We start from the raw sequence: 20,450 nt of genomic DNA, 5'->3' as shown, positions 1-20,450 counted from the left end.
CACAAACAAGCCAGACCAAGGGCGGTGATCGGAGAGACAGGACAATGCCAAGACCTTCTCGCAACATCGGTATGAAGACGCGCGGTGTATTCGTCACCACTCTGTCGGCATCGACTGCCGAGCCACTGGCCGCACGTGGGGATTTCGTCGTTTGATTTGTTGAATGCCCGGGTTTGTGGCGGGCCCCGCAGGAGGAGAAGGCCAAGATGCTGCTTGCCAGGCCGGGGCTTGGTCTAGTACATGTAGTAGCACCGCCCTGCAGTCGATTGTTATCTCTCTGGTCGGTGTTTTGTGTATCTTTTTTTATCGGATGGTTCTTCGGGAAAGTGGGAGATGGTGTTGAAAGGTCCATCTGGTGTTCGGGGGCTTACGTATCACGGCGTCTTCCGTGTAAGTCAAAACACGCTCTCATCCCATTCTCCCCCCTCGCCTCCCAACACAGACCCAGACTCGTCCTCATCTACTAATCCGTCTCCAGGGCGCCCGTATGAGGACTTTCCCGCTCTCTCTCGTCGCTCAACCGCTGTCTCGGTCCCCCACACCACTCGACGTGCAACATGCAGCTACAACGACGAGTACTACATACTATCACGGTCTTCATCCTGTGGAACCTCGCACGTCCCCTGCACTAACTCACCCATCCTTGCATCGCCGCCGCTCCAGCCAACCACGGCCGCCATCACGAGGGCCACCGGACCGCCGCTATTGGCTTCTCGCACGCACATGTCCTGATCGTTTGGGTGCGCATCTCGCATCTGTCCTTTCTCGATAGATCCAATCACATGCCTCGAGCGCAACATTGGACCTGGATCTGTCTCCTAGCCACTTTTGAAGATTTTTTTTACCCCCGTTTCTTGACTACAGACTCTTGCTGCTATGAGTGCAAAGGATCGGTGCTACGCACTTTACCCTGTTGGCTAACCTCTATCCCGACACCTTCTCACTGCCGTGCAGCACAAGCTCCAACCTCATGGCGATCTCCTCTCTCAACAATGACCATCTACCTTCCGGTTTTGGGGTGTCGGTAAAAGACCAGACTGGAGATGCAACATCGCAGCTGTTTATCCTTTAACCGCATAATGAACCGTGACCTTCGGCACGGACGGCCGCCTCGTCGGTACCTCAATGCTACACTGCGATTGGCAACTCACACGAAAGTGAGGGGCGTCTCTGATGATGTGCACATGAGGCGAATCGTATAACAGTCGCGAAATGTCTGTCGTAGATCCCATCTCCCGTGGTGAAGCGCGGTGGAAGAAGTCCTCCCGGCAACTCAGCCCTTTTGTTTCGTGACTGCCATCGTCCAAGATGCCTCGCCTTGGGACACTTGCGCCTGCGTCGGCGACGTTGATGGCCGTCATTGGCCTTGCGCGTGCTGGCAGCCTCAAGGACATTGACCATGTCGTGCTCTTCATGCAGGGTATGATATGCGCGTCAAGCTGAGCATCAACTTCGTGTATTGACTCAGGAACGTAGAGAACCGCGCCTTTGACCATTACTTTGGCACAATGGCCGGCGTCCGGGGCTTCGCAGACGCAAACCTCCAGATGAACGACGGCGTGCCCGTCTGGAAACAAGTCACGAACCCGCAACTGACCAACGAGACCGACTACGTGACCCCCTTCTACATCAACTACCTAGGCGGCAACTGGACCGAAGCAACGCAGTGCATGGTTGCGGGCAGCAACAGCTGGCAGGAGAACCACGCAGCCTGGAACTCTGGCAGCAATGACCGCTGGGCCGTGGACAACAGTCCGTACAGCATCGGCTTCTACAAGCGGCAGGATATCCCGATCCAGTTTGCCCTGGCGGACAACTTTGTCGTTGCGGACATGTACCAGGTACGCCATCTCCCGCATGAACAAGAAGGAGACAGCCATGCTAATGGGAATGCCAGGAAGCCATCGTCGCCGCCACCAACCCCAACAGAGTGACCTGGCTCTCCGGCAGCGTCAACGCCCCCGGCGGTCCCCAAACGCCAGACGAAGGCGGAAATCCATACATTGACAACAACATCACGCCCGGCTGCGAGGCCGGCGGCTTCAACTGCTACCCCCTCAAGTGGAAGACGGTGGGCGAGCACTACGAAGACGCGGGCGTGACGTGGCAGGTCTTCCAGGACGCGGACAACTTCGACGACAACTCGTACGCCCGGTTCCAGCAGTTCCAGGACGCCGCACCGGGCTCCAGCCTGTACGAAAGGGGCATGAAGGGCCTCTCCCTCGACACCTTTTACGCACAGGCCGCCAACGGCACTCTTCCCGAGGTCTCCTACATCGTGGGCCCCATGGAACTCTCCGAGCACCCACCGTATTCTCCGCACGACGGCGCGTGGCTGCAGCACCAGGTCGCCCAGGCCGTCCTCACCTCGCCAAAGTACAACAAGACGGTCCTCATGATCTCGTACGACGAGACGGGCGGCTGGTTCGACCACGTCGATCCCTATCGCTCCCCCAGGGACACCGCCGGCGAATGGATCGAGGACCCGTACGGGCAAGTGGGATACACCTTTGTCGGGCCCGGCTTCAGGCTGCCGTTCTACATCATTTCGCCCTGGACGCGCAACGGCGGCGTCTTCTCCGCTCACAGCGACCACAACTCGCAGATCCTCTTCGTCGAGAAGTGGCAGGCTGCAAAGGGCCGCAACGTCACGACGGAGGAGATGGTCTTGTGGCGCCGCAGCCACATGTCCGACCTGGTCGACGCGTTCGATTTCGATCACCCCGACTACTCCATCCCAGAGATTCCGGAGCCGCAGACTCCGCATAAGGATGCCAATGGAGTCTACGACGGCTCGTCATACTGCCAGTCTCTGTACTCGGAGGTCCAGCCCCCGATTCCTTACACTGGTACCGGCGTGATCCCCGACTTGACGACACAAGTTGAAAGGGGGTTTAAGCCGCTTCGCGGAATGCTCACTGAAGGCCGTCACCTTGTTCTGGAAGCAAACGGCTTCGCACTGACCCAAAAGACAACCTACTCCCGCACCGTCGTCCTCAGCAGGGCGACTGAGCGACATGACGCTCCCTCTCAGAGATGGATCGCGCATGCGGTGACGATTGGAGGGGATGAGTTTACCCTTTCGGATGATAGTGGACGGAAGTATATCTGTGAGAATGGGGTGCTCTGTGGGGATGCTGGGAAGGCGATCGTGTTTACGGTGGGATATACGGCTAGCAAGGGGTATTCGTTTAGGGTCAAGGGGACGGGGCGGTATTTGAGTGTTGGAGGGAGGGGGACGTCGAGTTATGCTTCTCTGAATGGGGGGCTGGGATATTGGAAGGTGTATAGCGTGAGTTACTGAGGGACATGCAGTTCTTGTATAGCCCGTGAGGCTCTTTCGTTGAGAATACAGACAGAACAATTAGAGCAAGGACATTCGGAAACGATATCAGCTTCATTGAGAGAGGAATTGTGTGAGCGTAGTACATAGGACTTGCAGACTAAGTAGGACCGTTGCAGTCTCTGCCTTATATTGCAAATGACCACGTCCCTAGGCCTTGGCTCACAGTTTTGAATTATGCCGACGGCGTATATCGCAGCTGACTTACTTGGCTGCCCATGCCAGGAGGATCTGATGAAGAGGTGCTCTGGCATGACGTTGATCGTTAGGGTTGCCCGACCTTGGGTAGGCCGTGCAACTAGCTTAACCTTTTGCAAAGGCCCGGATCAATGAGATTGCGATCAAGCGTTGAACTTTTGCCTACCTACCTATAGCAATGAGTTCGATCCCGTCGCACGTGTCGACATAGAACTCAGTTCCGGCTTCACTAATCGGACAATGGGCAATTATTCCACCAGCGACTGGGATTCTAGGTAAGCTAGTGCATCTCTTCATCATTGAAATAGGCATTGAAAGGTACCAGGGGCATAAGAAGGTCTAGGCGTGGTGCGCAGGCACTTACATATATCGAGTTGTCAGTCATCCCATTCCGGATGCAATCTCCAAGTGCTTGATCAACCTCTGAAAGCTGTGATTCAGCGGCCATTCGAATGTGAATTTTATGGATCTGAATCTGGCTATAGATCAACCCTCGGGGGCCATGTGAGGAGCATCATCCCGGCAATTCGAACATTCATAGCATATAACGAAATCAGGAACATTCATACTACTGTGGCTCAAGTTGATATTAGTATGCTACAAGATCATCCTGTAACCAGATATGACTTTATAGGTGACGAGGTCTGCATCTTGCTAGGCATAGCTATAACTGTCTAAATATTGATAGTAGTGAAGAGCAGCAATAGCAGTGAGGAGTAGTAACATCGGTAGAGAGCAATAATAGCAGCAGGGAGTAGCAGTAGTCGTAGAGCGTAGGAATAGTAGAAAAGAGTATTAATCATAGCAGAGAGAGGCAACGGCAGCAGTATCACATCACCATCCCCCCCAATCTCCTCCACCTCACCCTCACCCAACCGTCGCAATACTATCCAACTGCTCCGGCGCCGGCCTCAATCCAAAGATATCCCCTCCCGGCGGCGCCTCCAACGCCTTCACAGCCCCCCTCGCAACCTCATCCCCCTCCTGCGCCGCAGCCCTCACATTATCCGTAGCAGCATACCGCAAAAACCCCAGCTCCGGATACGTCCACTCCTCCGCTCCCCCCTTCGCAGCCGGAACGACAAAATCCACCGCCTTAAACAGCGTCTGTCCCTCAGGCCCCCTATACCGAAACAAATCAACGCCCACCTTTCTCGCAACGAGCGCCATCCGCAAATGCGCACACAAATCAAAGTTCGAATAGTGGAAGCTCCTCGTCCGGGCAAGTTCCTGCGGCTGCGACCCGTTGCGCGTAATCTGGCTGTCGATGAACCCCTTTGCAATCGCTGTTCGTTGGACAGCGAGGGAATGGTTTCCCGTAAAGACTGCCAAGGCGGCGATCTGCATGTTTGCAAACGTCCCGTGGTTATTCTGCGCAGAAGCTTCCTCGATACCAAACGGCGAGTCTGCAAGCCATGATAAAAACCGCCTATTCCAGTCAACAAACTTCTCATTATCCTTCTTCGTCCAGCCTGGCGCAGGACCAGAGTTGAGTATCGAAACAGCATCGACAACATTCGTATACTCCTGACTGAAATCAATAATCCCAATCGACCTCCCCGAATTCGCACACGGAATAATCTGAGCATGCTCCAAATTCGGATTCATCGCCGTCTCCTCATCCAAGAACCAGGTCCTCACTATCTCCGCCGCGTGCTGCGAGTACTTCTTCTCGCCGGTGTAGTACCACGCCAGCGAGAGCACGTACGTCGAGTTGAACATCTTGCCCACCGACACCCGGTCCTGGTACTGGTCCACCTCGGGGTTCCGCTCACCGTCCTTTTGGATGTACGGACAGCCGTCGGGCGTGGACGGGTTGGGCCACCAGTAGGGGGCTTGGGAGGTGTAGTCGTGGATCGTGCCGTTGGGGGGAGGCTTCGTTTTGGCGGTGACGGTCCAGGGGCCTTGGGAAAGCCATGAGTCTGCTTGGGCTGTGAGGTGCTTCAGGGCCGTCTTGAGCTCCCGGTCGCCCAGATAAAGACGCGTCTTTGCATCAACAAGGCGCCATCCGTCAATAACGACGGTATCGGGCACTTTCAACGGCCAGAGCAAGTCTCCGAGGCCGAGGCCAGGCAGGGCTTTAACAACGCCCGCCACAGAAAGCAGACCCAGAGAAAGCGACGAGAAATGCATTGCTTTCTTTCTTTTCAGTCCAGTTCCAGTCAGTCAGTTGAAAGGCCTGCCTCTGCTGGAACAAAGTCTCGCCGTAAGAATCAACGGCCAAGGATCCCCTCTCCCAATTTATACATCTTATCCCTTCCCCTCCCCCCCGGACAATTTCCCCAGATTTCCCCAGATTTCCCTCCAACCCTCGACCACAGGCTTCTCCCACATTCGCTCCAATCGAGCAAAAGGATGATAACCATGTAGTTAAAGTTGCATCACGGCGAATGCCCCGAGACACTGGGGTAATTCTTCCGATCAAAAGGTTGTCGTAACATAATATTCCACCAATCACGCGTCTAGCCTCGTGTTGATCGAATCGCATCCCCCCCCCGTTCCCCCTTGCAAACCCCAACTGCAGGATGACGAGATGAGAAACTGAGCTCTGTAAGAAACGTGATAAGACTTGAGAAGATGCACTTTTGTTCGTTGAAAAGGGGCTTCATCATTGGTCTCGTTGCGTCAAACAGAATAGTAGGTAAACCTGTAACCATACACACTAGGAAAAACAAAATCATGAATGCTACCAACTCCTCCAACTCGCCTTTTAATATTCCGCTTCGCCATAAGGGGGAAAGGGTGCAGTCTCATCATTCCTCAAAAGATGCTCGTCACAGACCAAGATGCTCATCAGACGCACTCACTCCTTGACAACCTCGGCCAGCTCATCCGCCACAGCTCGTCCAGCTGCGCGGCCCGAAAAGATGCAGCCTCCCAGAAAGGTGCCCTCGAGCGAGTTGTAGCCGTGGACGCCTCCGCCGCCGAAGCCCGCCACCTCGCCGGCGGCGTAGAGGCCCGGGAACGGCGTCATGTCTTTGCGCATCACGTTGCTGCTGAGGTTCGTCTCGAGGCCGCCGAGCGTCTTGCGGCTGAGCAGGTTCAGGCGGACGGCGATCAGGGGTCCGTGGGCAGGGTCCAGCAGCTTGTGAGGCGCCGCGACGCGGCTGCGCTTGTCGATCCAGTACGACCTCGCATTTTGGATGAGCATGGCCTGGGCGTCCTTGGAGTAGGCATTGTTGAACTGGTCGTCGCGGGCGTCGACGACCTCCTTGATCTTGTCGTAGTCGAGGGCCGGGCCGTTGCGCTCCTTGGCCAGCTCGTTCATGCCGGCGACCAGCTCCTTGAGGGTGTCTCTGACGACGAAATCCTTGCCGTTTTCTTGGAACAGCTGCACGTTGACCGTTCCCTTGGAGGAGAAGAACCTGTTCTTGAGCAGGTTCCAGATGCTCTTGCTGGTCAGGTCGGGGTTCTGCTCGGAGCCGGACAGGGCAAACTCGCGCGCAATGATGCTCTGGTCGAGGATGAACCAGCTGTAGTCGTAGCCCGTCGCGCAGATGGCCCTGAGCGTGCCGAGCGTGTCCGAGCCCGGGAACAGATACGGCGGGAAGCGCTTGCCGGAGGCGTCGAGCCACAGCGACGAGGGGGCGGGCAGGATGCGGATGCCGTGGTTGGGCCAGATGGGATCCCAGTTCTGCAGGCCCTCGGTGTAGTGCCACATGCGGTCGCGGTTGACGAGGTTGGCGCCGGCGTCCTCGGCGATCTGGAGCATGCGGCCGTCGACGTGGGCGGGCACGCCGGTGACGAAGTAGTCGGGCACCTTGGGCCCCAGGCGGTCGACGGGCCAGTTGCGCTTGATGGCGTCGACGTTGCCGCCGATGCCGCCCGACGTGACGACGACGGCGGCGCCGCGCAGCTCAAACGAGTCGACGACGGTGCGCGACGTCTGGACGCCCCGGGGCGAGTCGTCGGCCTCGAGCACGCTGCCCCTGACGCCCACGGCCCGGCCGGTGCCGTCCACGACGAGGCTGTCGACCTGGTGCCGGAACCGGAACGTCACGAGGCCCTCGTCGGCCGCCTTGCGCACCGGATCCGCAAAGATGCGCACCACCTCGGGCCCGGCGCCCCAGGCAATGTGGAAGCGCGGCACCGAGTTGCCGTGGCCGTCGGCCCGGCCGTCGCCGCGCTCGGCCCAGCCGACGTTGAAGAGGAAGCCCAGGCCGAGGGACCGCACGTAGTCCTCGAACTCGTCCGTGGCAAAGTCGACAAAGGCCCGCGCCCACTGCCGCGGCCAGTAGTCCTCGTCGCGGTCGAACTGCGCCGACCCCAGCCAGTCGCGCATCGCCAGCTCGCGCGAGTCCTTGATGCCCATGCGGCGCTGGCTGTACGAGTTGACGAGGAACAGGCCGCCCAGCGACCAGAAGGCCTGCCCGCCCAGGCTGTGCTCGTTCTCCTGGTCCACGATGACCGTCGGCACCTTGCGCTGGGCCAGCTCGTAGGCGGCCACCAGCCCGGCCAGGCCGCCGCCGACGATGATGACGGGCTTCTGCTCCTCTTCCGAGCCCATTGTGTGTGACTGTAGGATAAGCGATTGACTGCCTACGGCTGACTGGCTACAGATAGAGAGGGAGAATGGGAGAAAGAGGAGGGTATTCGAAGAGCGCAGATGAAGTAGAAGAGGAAGAAGAAGCAAAGCCAGACACAGGTGAGGGGTCGACGTGATGAGGAGAGGTGACAGATGACGATGACAAGAGCAAGCCAGAACTGAACACACTCCCACAAGAAAAGAAAAGAAAAAAAATAATCTAAACACAAAAAAAAGTCCAGCTACGTGTACTCTACTCGCATGCGGGACTATTTTTATTTATCCGTCCTTGGAGGCTGCTTTATCTTGCATATGCAAAGGGGGAGGGCTCAAATCGGTTGGGGAGACTCTCGCCTGTTATCGGGTGATGCGACTGCCACGCCCGCGTTGGCCGCGTCCTCCATCTCTCCAGCTACCAACAGCAAAGTATCAAGCTTCAAAAGAGGCACATAGGTAAATACGCCATACGGTAGGTAATACCTTACCTTGGACCACAGCAGCTGCTCCAGCACATCGACTCACTATAAGAGAAACCGCCACAGGGGGGGCCATCCATCCCGTCACCGAACCACTGCATTCAAGTCTTCATCACACCATCACAACTTCAAAATCTTGTGCAAACTTACAGTCCAATCATCGGTCTCAGTTGGATCGAATGGCAAGTCAATTTCATCGCTCTTACTAGGCACTAAAATAAAAACAACGAGCCAGGCCCAGAATTTCTCACTTCGATCGGGTCTTGATTCTCTCCCGTTGTCATACAGCAACATCATGAATGGTGTAAATCCCCGCAATCTTCCCCGCCAACCTGTCAGGACCCAACATCACCTATCCAGTACGTTATCCCATCCCGTCACCATCTCTTTTCATATCATCAACAGCCATTCCATCTATCCCTCATCATCTCGTCTATCCATCTGCTCCAGAGACCTATCCAGACAAGGCTGACGATTCATTGCTACACTCGGCTAACCCCTGCCCCTAACCCTACAACCTCAGCAGCAAACATCTTCTCACTTTCACATGCAAAAACCCCCGCCCTCGTCTGCTCCTCGTTGGGCGGGCCACTTGAGGCTGAGGTGACCATCGTGCCACTTTGGGCCATAATATGACGACTTTGTGCTCCAGCAAATATGCTGCGAAAACACCCACCCTCCCCTTGATGGCTTTCTCCCAGGTCGCCATGCCCATGCTCCCAAGTCGAAATAAGTGAATGGCCTTTTGAAATTGAACATATAATGACACGATTAGCAACTAGCCGGACAGTATCGAGAAATCAAGCACAGTATAGGCGTCATCAAGGCTACCCTGCATGCTGCAGAGGCCTCACCTCGGACAGCAAAAGCCCTCATATCATCACCAGCTACCTATATAGGTATAGAGAGCGGCTAAGCAGGTTTTGACAAAAGCATCTCTATTAATACCATGACAATGAGGTAATATCTATATTATCTGCGCCCGATGTGCAATGACAGAACCACAAGAGCAAAGCCATCATTTGACATTGTTGTGAATAATCAAATTGGGCGAGTCCGTCATCAAGTTGACCACCTTGTTCTTCATCCCCAGCTGCAATATGCGGTCCGTCAGCTTCTGCGTCGAGTCAAACTCCTCCAATGCCATCAAGTACAGCGCCAGCCCGGCAACATGAGGCGCCGCCATCGAAGTGCCCGAGAGCACGCGCGTGGCCTTGTTTGTGCTGACATACGCCGACAGGATGTCTTCGCCGGGAGCCAAAATGTTCACCTGGGGGCCAAAGTTGGAAAAGTTGGTCTCTTGCCAGTCCGAGTCGATGGCGCCCACCGTCATCACCTTGTCTGCGGAAGCGGGCGAGAAGAATGCGGCTGGAATGCCCTTGTTTCCCGCAGCAGCAACCGGGAGGATCCCCAGGTCGGCGATGTGGTTGACGGCGTCGTTCAACGCTTGCGAGTAGGGTCCTCCTATCTCGGCGTCAGCTCCTTCTAGGTTCTCATCGCCACCTACGATCTACAAGTCATGGAGGGCTACTCACCAAGAGACATGTTAATGACAGAACGGCCCTGGCGGCCCTTTGATCGAATGTCATCGACTGCCCACTCAAGCCCCTCCATCAGCGTCGACGTGGTCGCCTCATCATCCAGAAACACCTTGACGCCGATGAGCTGCGTCTTCTTGGCCACGCCAAACGTCTTGCCGCCGATGATGCCGGCAACATGAGTCCCGTGCCCGTTGATGTCCGTCGGCTCCGTCTCGGGCGGGTTGAACCCCATGTAGGCCCGGCCCTCAAATTCCACGTGCTTGGTGTTGATGCCCGTGTCCAGCACGTAGGCAAAGGTTCCCTCGCCCGCGCTCTTGTCGTAGCGGTACAGGAAGCCGTGTGGTTTCTTGTTGGAGAGCGTCGCAAGCCCCCAGGGCGGCTTCTCCTGCGTCGCAACGTTGCCGTGGATGGTGAAGATCTGTTCCCTTTCGATGTGGTCGATCTGAAAAGACACCAGGTAGCATTAGAGACGGCAATCTCAACACGACGGGCGACGGCCTGCACTCATCCATCGACTCACCACCGTGTCGTTTGAAATCTCCCTGACGGTGTCTCGATCCAGGACGGCAGAGTATGCCCGGTAGTCACCGATGGCATATGTCCTCTTGACGCCAGTGCCCCCTTCGAGCGTGCTGTTCTTGTTGCGATATTGAACGGCGGAGACGCGCAGGATATGCTTCTTCAAGTCTGTGGGCGACAGGTTGTCTTTGAGAGTAACAATGTACTTGTCCTCGAATTCGAGATCATCGAGGCTCAGAATCGTACGCAACCTGGGACTGATGGCTGGAGAAGCCGCGGCGTATGGCACGACTGCCAACAAGACGAGGGCCAGCTTTTTCAACCAGGCCATCTTTGCTGTTCTATAGACCTAACTGCGGTTCATATGCGTTACGACCGCGGGGAAGATGCCAAAGAGAAAAAAAAAATGCTTGTAAGAGAGCAGGAAGACCGTCTACTCCACCAGTAGTTGATGCTGAAGCTGATGGCGATGGTGGCGGAGAGTGTCAAAGACTCCAAATTTGTGCTGAGTCTGGGGATGTACCTTGGCATGGAGAGTACCTAGGTACCTATTCTATCGCATATGCCATTGCAACTGCCTCTTTGCTGCTTTCTCGTTTCCTTTCCTTCCTCAAGAGCCGATGTGCCTGCATCTGCATCTTGTCTCCCCCTTCCACAATCCAGCGAGCTTTCAATCTTCACCAGGACATGCATCATCTTCAACGAGCAGGTGTTGGAAGGGTCCAAAACATGCAAGATAACCGCTGATGGTATCAGATATAGTGGTAGTAATGACAAGCACTCTATAACTCCCATGCCCATGCTGTCTGTAATTCCAATCGCTGCTTCTACCCTGTGTAACAAATTCTCTGTACCCTTCTTTCCGATCCCAACTCCAGGTATCAGGCTCCAGAAGATGAAGAAAACAAAGCAAAAACACAAGTTCCTCCAAAACCCTATGTACAAGAATCAACACCAGCCCAGGTGACATTTAAGCAAGCACGCCGTTGGCTTCAACCTTGCCCAGCTCCTCTTGCCTGGTCGTGGTAGCAACCCTCGGGTTTCGGCTTGGCAGAGCAGGCAGTGCTTCGACCTCTTTGCGGGTAATGCTCTGCTTAGCCTCATCCAGGCCCATCGATCGGAAGAATGAGATGGTTTCCCTCCATTCCTGCTCCTTTCGATCCTTTGACCACTTGAGCTCCTCGGCCATGACATCAATGACACGAGGCAGCGCACGCAGGGCGTTCTCAACGTCTAGGAAGGCGAGGCGCATGCGGCGGGAAATAAGATCGGCGGCGGTGCAAGCGGCTTCGGACCGAGCGCCATGGCGGATTTCGGCCTCGATGAAGGGCAACGAGGGGATCAGGCGAGTGGCGGCGTTGGAAGCTGACAAGACAGCCCAAGCACGATCACCATAGTTGTGTGCCAGGTGGTGGGCAACATCGGCATCGATGTGGTGAGCCTCCATGAGCTGAGAGGCCAGAGAGGTCGAGTAGCCGTGGGCCCCAATCAGAGGAACCTTCTTGGTGATGCAGCGACCCGTGGTCTGAACACCAGGCAGACCGGCACCGCTGATATCGGGCAAAGAAACCACGGAGGGCGAGAGGCCAAATGTCTTGATGGCCTCGTCGACCGCGTCCTCGGCCATCTGGCGGTAGGTGGTCCATTTACCACCGGCGCAGGTCAGGAGACCGGAAGGCGAGACACTGACGAGGTGATTTCGTACCAAGGACTCGGTGTTCTTGGCCTTGGGGTCTCGGACAAGAGGTCGAATGCCTTGATCATGGTTAGTCCAGGATATTTTGTGTGCGGGCGGAGGGGGGTTAGATAGCTTACCTGACCAAGTAGCCAGAACGTCAGACTCGCTCAGCTTCGTGTCCGGTCGTAGTAGCTTGTTAACTTCCTTGAGAATAAAGTCGACATCCTCCTTTGGCGCAATCGGCTCCCGTTCGATTTGGCAAGGATGGTCCGTCGTACCAGCAACGGTGTAGCCCTGCCAGGGCAGCACAAAAACGACTCGCCCATCGGAAGTTCGCGCCTCGAGCAATCCCATGCCGTTCGGGCACACGCTGCCGGGAAGCATGACGTGGGCGCCCGAAGCAGGAGCAACGAGATCCATGCGCGACGGGTCGTCCATGCGCTCGATAGCATCGGTGAAGGGCCCCGTAGCGTTGATGACGCCCTTGGCCTTCACGGTAAACTCCTTGTGGTCGCCGTTGGGCATAGTATCTCGGACAGTTGCGCCACGAATCCGCCCGTTGTCATCCTTGTCCAAGCCCGTAACCTCGACGTGGTTCAGGACAGTAGCGCCGTACAGCTGGGCAGTCATGGCGAGAGAAACGTTCATTCGGGAATCGTTGTGCTGGCCGTCGTAGTAGACCAGGGCACCAACCAGGTGGTCCTGGCGCAGCAGAGGGAAATTGGCAATAGCCTTGCTTTTGCTCATGAAATAGGAGCCCTCGAGGCCCTGTGAGCCGGCGAGCAGGTCGTAGGCCTTTGTGCCGATCCACATGTAGGGGGCTTGCAACCAGTTGTCCAGAGGCAGCAGAATGGGGAGCGAGTTGGAAAGGTGAGGCGAAATTGTCAGGAACGTCTTGCGCTCGTGCAGCGCCTCCATTACCAGCTGCAGCTGGGAGTAGTCCAGGTTCATGACGGCCTTTTCGAGGTAGCGCACGCCGCCGTGGACCAGCTTGGTGCTCTTGGAGCTGGTGCCCGCCGCGAAGTCATCGCGATCAACAACAGCCACTTTGAGGCCTCGCGTCACGGCGTCGAGCGCAATTCCAGCGCCCGTCGCGCCCGCACCGATGATGATGAGGTCGTACTCGTCGAGGTTCTCATTGTCTTTGCTGTGGCGCCGCAGTTCGGCCAGCTGCTGCAGCCGCGACGGAATGGCGGGAAATGAAGGCGGGATGATGCGGCCATTGCTGTCACGCTTGACTTCCGCGATGGGCTTATGAGTTGTGTGAGATATCCTAGTGTTGGCGTAGAGAGCGGCGCCTCCGGCGGTTGCGACAGCGCCGAGGCCCAGCAGGGGCCGTCGAAGGCTTGAGAAGCCTCGAACCATGGTGATGAAGTTGTGAAGCGGTTGTTGTAGGGAGAACGCAGTAGAAAGCAGATGGCTGAGATCCTTTCAACTGTAGGGCCTGTCCCTTGTTAAAGAAGCGGTTGATGAGGCTTTAGGAAGGAAAACCGTGGTGGGGGGCAAAGGCACTCTTTAAAAAAATACAAAAGAGTGACGGCTTGCAGAGTCTGTAGGGCGCAGGAGGAGGAAAATGAAGAGAGGCGAGTCCACCGTGAAGCAAGAAGTGGAACGAAAAGAATCAGAAGATAGGCTTTGCGTCAGATGAGGTGACTTCAATGATGCAACTGGGACTGAGCTCGGTGAATGACGGCCGACAGACGGTTGACGTGGGTCAAACGAGATTTGGCTTGATATGATGATCAGGCTGGGGTCTTGGCATTGATTCGTGGGGCGAAAGGGGCGAGGAGGAGAAGAGAGTGAGAGAGGATGGGGAAGAGAAGAGGAAACAGGCTGGGCAGAGTCGATATCAGAGGCCCCGTAGTTCGTACGCCTTGTGTCTTTGACTTTGTTGAACGACCAACCCGTGGCGTATTCTGGGTTTTTCGTGCGGCTTCTCCACGTGGTGGCTTGCTGTTGAGCCTCGAAGAGAGAACTTGGGTCCTGCTCACAGTCAGAGTCGCACACATTCCGGCCACATCACTGCCACATCTCTGTGATGTCACGCAGGAAGACCTGCCGGATCAGCAACGTCGACCACACTCTGGCCCTGCGATCCCGATGAAGCCGGCTCGGAAGAGGCCCAGCTCGGATTCCCTGAAAGGGTTCAAATGGTCAAGTCCCGGCCAATCACACCGCAGCCCGGCCTCCGGGATACGGCCAGCGCGGGTCTCTTCTCCACGCATCTCCAAGCAGTGCGCGGATGGTTGGCGCTCGGAGTGGATCGGACGCTTGGATTCGGGGGCGAGTCGGGGCTGGCGATCCGAACTCTATGAGCCACGCGCCCAGGCTAGGGCCTTGAATGGACAGAGTCGATGACCAGCTCGGCTGTGGCGCGCGACAGGGGTGGCCCTGGCTGAGGGGGTCGGGATTCTTTCGGTAGAGAATCCCCGAGGGTGACAGACGTTGAAGCTGTCATGACGGGGCCAGCACAGATAGAGCAAGCCGTGATAGCAACCCTCGGTCACCTGGTGTTGCCATTGGCGGAATGCAACCACTCCGGAGTCTCAATGTGATGGTTCCATAGGAGGAATTGCATCCTTGGCGATGCGAACAAAGTGCATGCCAGATGCTAAAAGGAAGAGGCGACTCCTCGAAATCAATCGCCGATTTGCCCCTTCGCTCCTGCTGCCGTGCTGGTCACGTGCCGGCTTGGAGAAGCACCAGCCACAAGCAGCCACAACTTAGTCAGCCAATCACGATTCGACGGCCCGGTACCGGATATCTCCTCCAGCTTCAACCCATTCAGAGTCCAGACTGACCAGGGCCAGGGTGCAATCGCCTTTATCCGCGAGCCTCCCTCCAGTCTCGAAACGGACACGCGCCTCTTCAGCTCCATACGAACATCAGCTGCACTCAGCGAATCAACTGCCACGAGACCATTGAGCCGTCTATACCATTCAGCCGTCCGCAATGTTGAGAAGAGCAAACATTCTCATGCATTGCCTCTTCTCCTTCAGCTTCAAGCTCCGGGCGCCATCATGAGGACTCATCATGAAGAGCATTTCAACCTTCCGTCCAACGGCACTTTTCACTGCATCGGGAACTACGTGGAAGTAGCAACACCGTTTCGCTCACGACTCCGCTCCGTTTCCTCGCCAGTCCCCTAGCCAAGTACGGCCAAAGACGCAGGGCGTGTGCATACGTTTGATACCTACCAGGTAGTATCGTCCACGCAACGCAGAGGCCACCTCCCGAAAACGAAAGGGAAGAGAAGGGAGGAGGAAAAAGAAATCTCACTTCTCTTTCCGCGGCAGCCAGCTCCACACGGGCCAGGTGACCATATCGGCAGCCTCTCTCGTCTTTTGCTTCCCCTTGCTCGGAGAAGCCCGTGCAACCCTTTACATGGTGTTTCTGGCTGGGCGCGGGATCTCACACCGCATGGGTCGGAAGAGACTACAGATCAGAGGACGAGAATGTCTTGACAAAAATGGCTGAAAGAGATATCGCCTAGAGACGCTCAGACCCGGCAGCTTACCGGCAACGTTATTGCCCTGTCAGAATCTCACGATGGTGGCAACGAGCCTCGCCGGTGGACGCGTGCTTGCAGGCGGTGTCGATGCTGGTGACAAGCCCATGCTCTAGCATCAGACAAGTGCCGGATGGCTGAAGCATTGGTTCGCATGGCTTTGCATTGAGCTGAGCTGAGGAGACTGGATGCATTGAGCTTCCAAGTATGCTGGCTACCGCTGTTCTCTTGCACTCAAGTCATCTACATTACAGGCTATTGCAAGATGTAGGCAGAATGTCCGTCTCCCTCTCTTGTCAACCTATAGGGTAACAATTCCCTTCACCGGGACTGTGTTCATCTCGTCTCCTGCCACCGCAGACTCATCAAGGCCCCTATGACAGAAAGTCTCCGAGTCCTCGCATCCTGCTTTCCCTCACAATTCATCTGCCTCGATATTCGCCATTTATATTTCCAGCAGGCTGGTCCCAGCTGCGTGATCACATGCCTCGGTTGATTTCAGGTCCTCATCATGCATACGCGCATCCTTGTTCCGCCCTTTCTCCCCCTACCGATCAGAAGGACAAGCCAGACAACTGATCGTTGATTCTCGATACTCGATATCGACTTTGCACACAATCCTTCTCGAGTGTGAGGGTGGAATCAAACATTACCTCTGATATTATCATCGCTCGCTAAACGATCATCTGCTTTACCAATACCTATTTGCCTATACACCCAACCATATACTCCGGGCTTTCACATACAAGCAAGGAGAAAAGAAGCACCTGAAAAGATGCGCGAACCCAGTTCCATCAAAACACATCGTCGACCTTTTTTGGACGCTCCCTTTCTTTTCCACTTATTCATTGCTGGCCCACCTCTTTTCCGAATTATCCCTCCAATCATACCTGTTATCCTGTTTTTCATTGGCTGTAACAATTACCGAGACAGTCCCGTTCTGTTCTTATCATTTATCACCTTAAGGGTAACATCCCCCCCCAGCATCGAACCAAGTTCTAGACCTTCGTCTCGATGGTGGACTGATGGGTGTTGGACCACACGCTCTTGCGGGGCCGCATCAACCGCTGCAGTCCCAGCATCGGGGTGTTGATGGGGCTGGGGCCGGTGAAGATGAAGACGTCGTACAGGAACCCGCCAAACGCACAGCCCAAGAACGGGGCAACCATGGGAATCTGCAGCTCATGGTTAGCAGACGACATCTCGCGGGGACCATCGCCAACGCAAAAGGGGGGAGCCACAAAGGGGAGATGACAGGAAGAGATACGATACGTACCCAGAAATAGTAACCGCCTGCGGACCACACCTCATGACCATATCCGATCATGAAGGACACCAATCGGGGACCAAAATCGCGAGCCAGGTTGATGGCATAGCCCGTCTCCCAACCGAAGCAAGCACCGATGCCAAAGATCAGGAAGAACAGGCACAGCGGCATGAGGTCCCCAGCGCCAATGTTGTTCGGATCGGCTAGGGCGAAAATGCAGAACATGAGGATGCTGCTGGCGACGAATTCGGAGAAGAACATGCCGGTCCGGGTCATGAAGGGCGCAGGGTACGTGCAGAAGACGCCGGCGGTGGCGGTAGGCCCCGTCACGGTCCGGATCCCGGGCCCCCCCTCGAAGGCGTCAAAGGCCGACTTGTAGTTGCCGTAGACGATGGCCGCGCCGGCCATGGCTCCAAGGAGCTGGGCCAGGGCGTACACGGGCAGCTTGCGCCAAGGGTGGCCGCGGTACAGGCAGTTGGCCAAGGTCACGGCAGGGTTGAGGTGACCGCCGGATTTGCCGCCGACATAGACGCCCAGCATGACGGCGATTCTGTTGTGCTGGTTAGTCAGATGAAACGCTCCATATCGACATGGCCCTCTATGGAATACGGATGACCACGGACAACTCACCCCCATCCCCAGGAGATGCTTTGGTAGTCACCCTTGGTGCCACCACTCAGCACGACCTGCGCAACGACACCATCACCGAACAGGATCAATGTCATGGTTCCCAGGAACTCGGAAAAGAAGTCCTGGCAGTAGTTCCGGATCTTGCTCCAAGCCAGCAGCTCCTCCTCCGAGGAAGGCTCTAGAAAAATTGCTCTCTCTGCGGCATGCAGACTTGTGTTTCCCATGTTGGTGTGGTGAATGGGAATGGGAATGGGAGCAGCCTTGTCAATGGAGAACTCTGATGCCTCTGCAGACTCGGACATTGGTGAACAACCTTCAATATCTGCCTATGTGTGTATCTGGTTGACGATACGAAACAGAGTCTTCTGGTCACAGGGAAGAGAAAGAAAGAAATGTCCAAGTCCGGTTTCAGAGGATGCGGGAGGGTGGGTGGTGTTGTCAAATTATAGCCCTCTTTCCCCCTCCCTTTGAGGTGCAGCAGCAGCAGCCAAGCCGGCCTTCACGATACCTACCCTTTCCCACACCTGGCAAAGGACAAAAAAAGACGATTACTATTACGTCTCTCTTGTCGTGGGTCTAGATACGGAGCTACTACCAACTACGCCCTACGAGCATGCACAGGTCTTGAGGCTGGCTGGCATAAGAAAGCAGAAAGGCCTTGACCAAAAGATCGGTAACGTCGGTGCTGCAGACGCACGACGAAAGGAAGGCGAGGGGAAGGGGGAGGGGGTGTGTCCGCGAGGTGACCAGATTGCACACACACAGGCTGACGGGTCTAAAGAGACTGTCGAACAGAAAAGGAAGACAGATCTGGTCAAAGCAAACAAGGGTTCGCCCGCCTCTGTTGCGTTGTGGACCTCGAGCAGCATTCGAGAACACGTTCTTCCCCGCCTCGAATACGGGGGGGGATGAGACGGAAAGGCTGGAGACCAACACCGACGGAAAATGCATCACGCAAAGGAAGGGGAAAAAAAAAGAACCTTGATTTGCAAATGAGCACTAGGGAAAGACCAAGAACCAATGGCTCGATTTTCGGTTGATGCCAAGGGCTGCCTATCAATGTTGGTAGGGACGGACGACGGGAGCTCAGAATCGAACGATGCTGGATGAGTATACCGAAAGGTTGGCTGGGCTCGGGGTTGTGAAGGCGCGGTGTCGGGGTCATCGTCTCTTTTACGACACATGCACTCGGCGGCTTACACCGAAACATTCGTGTCACTCGGGCCGTGCCATTGCTACTGCTGCTGCTGTGCTACCATGCAGTACGCACAGCAGCGACTGTCTCGCGAAGAGGGATGCTAGGCAACGGGCCATGGCCGAGGTCCAGCTTCGCACACGCGCGGAGGGCTCTAGTTCCCGTGGAGGGCATCGAAAACGCATACGCACCCCTCCCCCCCTCCTGGCTAAAAGGCACCATCGTGGCGACGGCTAGGACCGACCCTGGTGAGACCTTCTCGATTCCCGGCCGCCGGACGTGGCCGGCTGCAGAAGCCATACTAGCGGAAAGAGCGGAGTGAGAAGACAGCATCTCTCGTCTTGTCACAAAAGGAGGATTTGGCGGTGCGAGCAAGCGAAAAGGGGGAGAGAGAGATAACACAAAAGACGGCAGAAGACGAAGAGAATCAGCAGAGAGCAACGATGCATCTTTTTTATCTTGGAGTCACACGAACGGCGCCCAGAACGACGATTTTCCTCTCAGGGGACAGATCAGCACCACCCGACATTAAGCTTCTGGGTCCTGTACATACATACCTGCACATGAAAGCGGCCCCTAGTTGCGCCAGCCATGCTCGATGCAAGGATGGAGCGGCGCGCATCTCCCTAAGAAGGAAAAAAGAGGGCATGCCGCGAGTCTTGTCTGCACAAGTGCGAGCATTACGGTTGCCTTTACTAGTGCGAGGGGGCATGGGCATGTCAAGTCACGGGGATCCTGTCGTCGCTGGCTTCACCGGAGAAGAGCCGCGGCTGTCAGTCTCTGCCCGTCTCGTGCCACCTTTCTCCCCCTATCCCCCCTTCCTCCTTTACCGTTACGATATCCATTAGTCAAAAAGCGCGGACTTCTCATCGGACCACGGGCGCTTATCCGGATCCTGGCCGGGGGAGGGGAAGGGGATGGGTGTGAAGAGAGAGACCTTGCAGATTCGGCTCGGCTCAGCCACTTTCGGTATTGCAATCCCAAGCTGCAGCCCCCACCCCTCGCTATTCTTTCCGATCTCAAGATCGCGGCCATGCTTGGGGGGGGGCCATTTCCCGAGCGGTAGCGGCTTTCTAGCTGCGTTCCAGAGCTGCCCCGGGTCGAAGAAGAGCAGCGCGCTGAGGCTAGCCAAGATGGCCCTTGAGCATGGAGAGGATGGGCAAGCTGCGTTACTAGTAGGGTCGGGGCGGCAGAGCCCGAGGGCGCGGCTTCTGGGTCACGATGCGAGCATTTCATGTGTCTTCTCTGCATCTGCATCGGGGCCCCGGATCTGAGGAGCTCGGGATGCTGATGTCCGAAACGGAGGCCCCCTTGTTACGGTCCTACTCAAACTACTGTCACGTTGCGCGGGGGAAGGGGGGGAAGGATTCCCTTGGGGTTGGCTTCAATGTTTGCTAGTCGCATGTTAGCACAGTGAATAATTAAAGTCCAGTCCAAATCTCGATGGCTTGCAAGCCACAACGAGCCCAACCTGAACGGGGGAAGCCGAGGCAGATACCGAGCGTGTTGCAAGTCATCTCGTCTAGCTGCCCGTGGGGTAAGAGTCAGCCGTAATCGCAGCCCAAGGAGC

General features: G+C 56.1%; 7 protein-coding genes across 7 annotated transcripts; 2 read left to right on the top strand and 5 right to left on the bottom strand.

Moving 5' to 3' along the window:
• Positions 1 to 1,308: 1,308 nt before the first annotated feature.
• Positions 1,309 to 3,304, top strand: CCMA1212_005704 (Non-hemolytic phospholipase C; the record flags this gene model as incomplete). Its single annotated transcript, XM_073702952.1, has 3 exons — positions 1,309 to 1,420; positions 1,477 to 1,841; positions 1,898 to 3,304. 3 exons carry the CDS (start codon positions 1,309 to 1,311, stop codon positions 3,302 to 3,304), a joined length of 1,884 nt encoding a protein of 627 aa, XP_073558641.1.
• Positions 3,305 to 4,408: 1,104 nt separating this feature from the next.
• On the bottom strand, positions 4,409 to 5,674 carry CCMA1212_005703 (uncharacterized protein; the record flags this gene model as incomplete). The annotated part of the gene is made up of 1 exon (XM_073702951.1): positions 4,409 to 5,674. The coding sequence occupies one exon, from the start codon at positions 5,672 to 5,674 to the stop codon at positions 4,409 to 4,411; it is 1,266 nt and encodes a 421-aa protein (XP_073558647.1).
• Positions 5,675 to 6,344: 670 nt separating this feature from the next.
• CCMA1212_005702 (KsdD-like steroid dehydrogenase) lies at positions 6,345 to 8,048 on the bottom strand (the record flags this gene model as incomplete). Its single annotated transcript, XM_073702950.1, has 1 exon — positions 6,345 to 8,048. One exon carries the CDS (start codon positions 8,046 to 8,048, stop codon positions 6,345 to 6,347), a length of 1,704 nt encoding a protein of 567 aa, XP_073558646.1.
• Positions 8,049 to 9,560: 1,512 nt separating this feature from the next.
• Positions 9,561 to 11,133, bottom strand: CCMA1212_005700 (Alkaline protease 1; the record flags this gene model as incomplete). The annotated part of the gene is made up of 4 exons (XM_073702949.1): positions 9,561 to 10,045; positions 10,078 to 10,525; positions 10,604 to 10,943; positions 11,126 to 11,133. 4 exons carry the CDS (start codon positions 11,131 to 11,133, stop codon positions 9,561 to 9,563), a joined length of 1,281 nt encoding a protein of 426 aa, XP_073558645.1.
• A 439-nt stretch (positions 11,134 to 11,572) lies between these two features.
• On the bottom strand, positions 11,573 to 13,645 carry CCMA1212_005699 (Glycerol-3-phosphate dehydrogenase; the record flags this gene model as incomplete). The annotated part of the gene is made up of 2 exons (XM_073702948.1): positions 11,573 to 12,357; positions 12,418 to 13,645. The coding sequence occupies 2 exons, from the start codon at positions 13,643 to 13,645 to the stop codon at positions 11,573 to 11,575; spliced, it is 2,013 nt and encodes a 670-aa protein (XP_073558358.1).
• A 785-nt stretch (positions 13,646 to 14,430) lies between these two features.
• On the top strand, positions 14,431 to 15,429 carry CCMA1212_005698 (uncharacterized protein; the record flags this gene model as incomplete). Its single annotated transcript, XM_073702947.1, has 2 exons — positions 14,431 to 14,514; positions 14,899 to 15,429. The coding sequence occupies 2 exons, from the start codon at positions 14,431 to 14,433 to the stop codon at positions 15,427 to 15,429; spliced, it is 615 nt and encodes a 204-aa protein (XP_073558357.1).
• Positions 15,430 to 16,786: 1,357 nt separating this feature from the next.
• CCMA1212_005697 (Aquaporin-3) lies at positions 16,787 to 17,987 on the bottom strand (the record flags this gene model as incomplete). Its single annotated transcript, XM_073702946.1, has 3 exons — positions 16,787 to 16,963; positions 17,065 to 17,605; positions 17,686 to 17,987. The coding sequence occupies 3 exons, from the start codon at positions 17,985 to 17,987 to the stop codon at positions 16,787 to 16,789; spliced, it is 1,020 nt and encodes a 339-aa protein (XP_073558354.1).
• Positions 17,988 to 20,450: the final 2,463 nt, after the last annotated feature.

Source organism: Trichoderma ghanense, assembly GCF_004382785.1.
Source record: "Trichoderma ghanense strain CCMA-1212 chromosome Unknown scaffold_6, whole genome shotgun sequence".
NCBI classification, from domain to species: Eukaryota; Fungi; Ascomycota; class Sordariomycetes; order Hypocreales; family Hypocreaceae; genus Trichoderma; species Trichoderma ghanense.
Note: the sequence above shows the minus strand (reverse complement) of the source record. Positions and strands in the feature narration are given on the sequence as shown.